The sequence below is a fragment of the Amblyraja radiata genome, chromosome 24 (assembly GCF_010909765.2).
Source record: "Amblyraja radiata isolate CabotCenter1 chromosome 24, sAmbRad1.1.pri, whole genome shotgun sequence".
Lineage (NCBI taxonomy): Eukaryota > Metazoa > Chordata > Chondrichthyes > Rajiformes > Rajidae > Amblyraja > Amblyraja radiata.
Genome location: NC_045979.1, coordinates 36,954,284 through 36,959,935, shown reverse-complemented (window position 1 = coordinate 36,959,935; position 5,652 = coordinate 36,954,284). Strand labels below are relative to the sequence as shown.

The following is a 5,652-nucleotide window of genomic DNA, read 5'->3' as shown; positions in this document are numbered from 1 at the left end:
TTAGCTTCGACCGCCCCGATCGCAGGAGTTTCGATGGCCGACACGAGAGCTCCGATCGCCCCGACTGCGGATGGTTCGCTGCCCCGTCCACGGGAGAATAAAGTGGGAATAAGATTGAGGAATCACAATGAGGAATGTGGGGAATCCGCTGTGGTGGATGTTTACGTTAACTTTTATGTAGTTGTGTGTCTTGTTGCTTTTTTTTAGTATGGTATGATATTCGAATATCACTGTACCTTAATTTGTTTAAGAAAGAACTGCAGATGCTGGAAAAATCGAAGGTCGACATAAATGCTGGAGAAACTCCGCGGGTGAGGCAGCATCTGTGGAGCGAAGGAATAGGCGACGTTTCAGGTCGAGACCCTTCTTCAGACACGTGACAATAAAATACCTTTGAAACCTTTGATCGTTGCTAAAGGTCGGTCTTAATTATTTGGTCGACAAAAATGCTGGAGAAAAAATTCAGCGGGTGAGGCAGCATCTACGGAGCGAAGGAAATAGGCGACGTTTCGGATCGAGACCCTTCTTCTTTCTCGGGTCTTAAATATTTGTTGTTATTTGTCATTAATACTCATAGTTATTAATTGATGCTAAAGGTTAACCTTACTCAATTATTTCTTGTTGTTACTACTATTGCTCATTTGACTCTTTCTTGTTTGTAAAAGGTAGTTATTACCCAATCCCCCCCCCCCCAGCAACCAATCAGGTGGTGAGTAGTAACAATGTGGCAGCAAGCATCAATGAGTAATAAACTGCCTTGGTAGCAACAGGTCACGGAGGGTCAGGCCGCCCCGCCTGACGTCACCGCCATTACGTCACGGCTCCTTGTAAGGGGCCGCCGCGCTCCCATTGGCGGAGGCGGCCGCCTTGACCTTACCCTCTCGCCACAACCGACCAATGGGACTCGAGGATCCCGCCTCCCCGGCGCAGGGATTGGCTGAACCGCTGCCCGTCAAGGGAAATGGAAGTGACGTCGGTCTAGGAAGGGGAGAGAGGGGGGCCGGACGAGATGGAGAGCGAGTACGTGATTGGAGAAGCGGCCTGCCAGTCAACGTGGGGGCGGGACTGTAAGGGGGAATGCCGCGCTGTGATTGGGTGCAGCGATGGGCGGGGAGGCGGAAACCCGCAGGTGATTGGGCTGAGGTGGTGTCTGTCAAAGGCGGACGCGCACGCGCAGACGCACACATGCTAAAGGCCGGAGCGGTAACTGAGCGGGACGGGACGGGCAGCGTGTGTGGCGGAGAGGGCGGGGAGGGCGACCATTTTCGGTTTTTTTTGGCGATCGAGGAAGAAACGAAGGGCTTTGGGGCTTCTCCTGGCGCGGGGCGCGGGGCGCGGGGGGAGGGGGTGGAGGAGGCGCCGAGTGGCCGGACTTTCCTGTGACGGTCGAGGGAGGAACGGGGGGGGGCGGGACGTATGTGTGACGTCGCCGTGCTTCGATTGGTTGGACCGGGAGGCGCGATGTGATTGGAGAAGGGTCTTGCCAGTCAAAGGGACGGGGCGGGACGTGTTTGTGTAGCCGCGCTGCGATTGGTTGGGGCAAGGGGGAGGGGAGGCAGGATGACGGAACCGCGCTGGGATTGGGCCAAGCCGCTGCCAGTCAAGGGAGGGGACATGGATGCTGGAGACGGGCTGAGCTGCTGCCAGTCAAGGGGAGGGGGCGGGGCGGAAGCCGGAGACGCGCTGTGATTGGGCCGAGCTGCTGCCAGTCAAGGGGAGGGGGCGGGGCGGACGCCGTAGACGCGCTGTGATTGGGCTGAGCCGCCGCCAGTCAAGGGGAGGTGTGTATCGGCGGTGTGATTGGCGGTGGGCGAGGGGGGGCGGGACTGACCGCTCTATAAAGAGCGGCGGCGGAGCGTCAGTCGGCCGCAGCTGGAGGGAGGGAGAGCGAGATGGAGATCGCGGCAGCCGTGGGATTCGTCAGCCGACTGCTCCGTAATACCGGCCTGGTCAGCCCCACACAGATACACGTCTTCGGCCGCTCGCTGCAAGACGCGCTGGCTGGTGAGTGACTCAAGTTTCACTTGGTCTTCAAAAAAAGTTTTGGCTTGACTCGAAAAGTTTCAGATGGTCTCTTAAAAAAAAAAAAATGTTGATTGTCTTCAAAAAAAGTTTTATGTGGGTTCGAAAAGTTTCAGATATCCTTCAAAAAAAGTTTTAGATGGTCTTTAAAAAAAAAAAAAAGTTTAAGATGGTCTTCAATAAAAGTTTTGTGTGGATTCAAGAAGTTTAAGATGGTCTTTAAAGTTTCAGACGGACACAAAAGGTTTTAGCTGGGCTCCGGGGGGAATGTTTCAGATGGTGTTCAGAAACGTTTTAGATGGTCTTCATAAAGTTTTATGTGGATTCGAAAAGTTTTATGTGGTCTCTTTAAAAAAAAGTTTCAGACGGCCACGAAAGTTTTATGTGGGTTGAAAAAGTTTTGGGTGGGTTCAGAAATTTTTAACTGGGCACGAAGAGTATTAGGTGGTCTTCTGGAAAGTTTTAGGTGGGACTCCGAAAGTTTTAGATGACTTTATTAAAAAAATAAAAATGTTCAGATTTGGTTCAGAAAGTTTCCGATTCGTATCAAAAAGTTTCAGGTTTGTTGAGAAATTTTTAAATGGATGAGGTGGTCTTAAGGAAAGTTTTAGATGGACCCGTAAAAGTTTTAGGTTGGTTCCGAAATTTTTGTGTGGATCAAAATGTTTTAGTTCCTAAATGTCTTAAGAAAAGTTTTCGACGGACTCCCAAGTTTTCAGTGTGCTTCGGTGGCTAAAAGTTAGTGACCATTTCCCCATTTGTCAACAACATCTGCTAAAACCTTTTGTTAAAAACTCTCGACTAGTTCCCCCGACTTTCTAACTAACTGCGTAGACACACGAGGATCTGCAGAAAAGGGACCTTTAAACAAAACTGTGTTGGGTGTACTCGGTGAGTCGGGAGAAAAATGGGCAAATGTTCTGGGTTGTAATCCTTATTATATTTTTCAGAGAAATTAATTTCCAGAGAATAGTTAGGGAAACTAGAGCAAGTTTTTCTTCTGAAAAAAAAAACCCTTTGTGAAAATGTTGAGAGCAACTAATGAAACCACAAGGAGCTGTAGAAAAAGCGAAACCCTTGAGTAAAAACAGTGACATCTTGAATTACAGCAACGCACAAAGAGTTGGAGTGACTCGGTTGGTTCAGGCAGCAGATGTGACGTGAATGGACCGATCAATCTGAAGCAGGATCCTGACTGGAAATGTCGTCTGTCTATTCCTCCTCCTCCCCCCCCCCCCCCCCCCCCCCCCCCCCCCCCCCAAGATGCTGCCTGACCCACTGAGTTCCTCCCAACAGCTTTGTGTTTTGCTCCTGTAGTTCCCTGCTGGGTCAGTTTGCAGTTTGCTCGGCTTCCTTAGGAACTTCAAAGTACCTAAAACCCCCTCCTCGGTCTAATTCTCTGCTGCCTGACTCCTCCCCCAGTGTATAAGCTGGCCTCTCCCCTGATTACAATGTGTGCTCTGGCAGGGGTAAACAAATGGCTTCCTTGCAGGGTTGTGGAATATTTATAAATACTTCAGTCTGAAACGCCCATTTTGTAACACTCGGTGCTAATTGAAATGTGGCACAGATTAACCCTTCCGCGAATCTGTGTAACCTTGAGCTATTTTGGAGGAGTCTGTTTTTAAACTTTTTTTTCTCTGAAACTATTTTTGGGGAAATGTTGAAACTTTTCATTGGTGTATCAAAAAAGATTTTTGCCTGAAATTCTAACTTAAGAGTTTAGTTTCAGAAGAAAAGTCTTGGCCCAGAAATGTCACCGCTGCCTGTCCTGCTGAGTTACTCCAGCACTCGGTGTCTATCTTTGGTTTAAACCAGCATCTGCAGTTCCAGCATTTAACAATACAATACAAATACCATTTATTGTCATTTGAACCTCAAACGGAATTTGGTTTCTGCAGTCACACAACAAGAAAAAAACAACAAGACACACAATTTACACAAACATCCATCACAATGAATCTCCTGAAGTCTGAAGAAGGGTTTCGGCCCGAAATGTTGCCTATTTCCTTCGCTCCATAGATACTGCTGCTGAGTTTTTCCAGCATTTTTGTGTACCTTTGATTTTCCAGCATCTGCAGTTCCTTCTTAAACACAGTGAATCTCCTCACTGTGATGGAAGGCAAAGTCATTGTTTCTCCCCTGTTTTCCATTCTTCTCCCGAAACTCTACCAACCTAGTCCATGCCGACCAGTGATCACAAAATAGATAGACACAAAATGGTGGAGTAACAGGCAGGCAGCATCCCTGGAGGGAGGGAATGGGTGACGTTTTGGCTTGAGACCCCTCGATTCACTCTACGCTGCTGGATGGCAGCCGAGTGATCTAAGTTTTAGACTAGCTTTTTGTGTTCTTGACTTTCATCATTAACGCTGGCGTCTGTCTACCTTTGCTTCTTTCCAGAGCACTACCGGCACCACTGGTTCCCAGACAAGCCGTGCAAAGGGTCTGCGTACCGCTGCATCAGGATTAACCACAAGATGGACCCGCTGATTGGGAGAGCGGCCAGCCGCATTGGTCTAAGCAGCCAGCAGCTGTACAAACTCCTGCCCAGCGAGCTCACCCTCTGGGTCGACCCGTTCGAGGTATCGTACCGCATCGGGGAAGACGGCTCCATCTGTGTCCTGTATGAGGCCCCCGCGCCCGCCAACAACAACCTGGGAATGATGACGTGCAAAACCGAGATGAACGCCGGCTCAGCCAGTCCTCCCAAAAACTACTGGATGGCCGTTTCAAGCTGAGAACCGCCTTGCTCCATCGGAACAGCGTATATATATATATCTATATATATATCTATATATATATATATATCTATATATATCTATATATATATATACCTTAAGTGGATTTTAATTTTTTTTGAATTCTTGGCTTAATCATTGGATTTGATAATCAACCTACACAGAGCAGATCTCTGGTGTCTCGTATCACAAACAAGGAACTGCAGATGTCGGTTTGCAATTAAAGACAGTGCAGGAGTAACTCAGTGGGTTGGGCAGCATCTCTAGAACACCTGTGTTCATTTGCTGCCCCTGTAGGAAGGAACTGCAGGTGCTGGTTTACCCCGGAGATAAGACACAAAATGCTGGAGTAACTCCGCGGGTCAGGCAGCATCTCTGGGGATAAGGACTTGGGACTGAAGGGCCTCGTCCTGTAGCGTCAGCCTGTTCCTTTTTCTCCAGAGATGCCGCCTGACCCGCTGAGTTACTCTGTTTAAGAAGGAACTGCAGATGCCGTAAAATCGATGGTAGACAAAAATGGCGGAGAAACTCAGCGGGTGAGGCAGCATCTATGGAGCGAAGGACGTTTAGGGTTGAGACCCTTAAGGGTGAGGCAGCATCTATGGAGCGAAGGAATAGGTGACGTTTCGGGTCGAGACCCTTCCGGGTCTCGACCCCGAAACGTCGCCTATTTCCTTCGCTCCATAGATGCTGCCTCACCTGCTGAGTTTCTCCAGCGTTTTTGTCTACCCCCGAGTTACTCTGGCATTTTTGTGTCTCACCTATTGCCTGCCACACCCTCCTCTCTCCTAGCTTTTGTCCCTCTCCCTACAACCAGCCTGAAGAAGAGTTCCCGACCCGAAACATCGCCATGTTCCCCACAGATACTGCCTGGCCCGCTGTCACTTTA

At 49.1% G+C, this 5,652-nt stretch overlaps 1 protein-coding gene across 1 annotated transcript; it reads left to right on the top strand.

Annotated features, from left to right (window-relative positions):
- The first annotated feature begins 1,009 nt into the window (after positions 1-1,009).
- Positions 1,010-5,316, top strand: LOC116986646 (protein BTG2-like). Its single transcript, XM_033042221.1, has 3 exons — positions 1,010-1,129; positions 1,842-2,004; positions 4,426-5,316. The coding sequence occupies exons 1-3, from the start codon at positions 1,010-1,012 to the stop codon at positions 4,761-4,763; spliced, it is 621 nt and encodes a 206-aa protein (XP_032898112.1). The 3' UTR covers positions 4,764-5,316.
- The last annotated feature ends 336 nt before the right edge of the window (positions 5,317-5,652 follow it).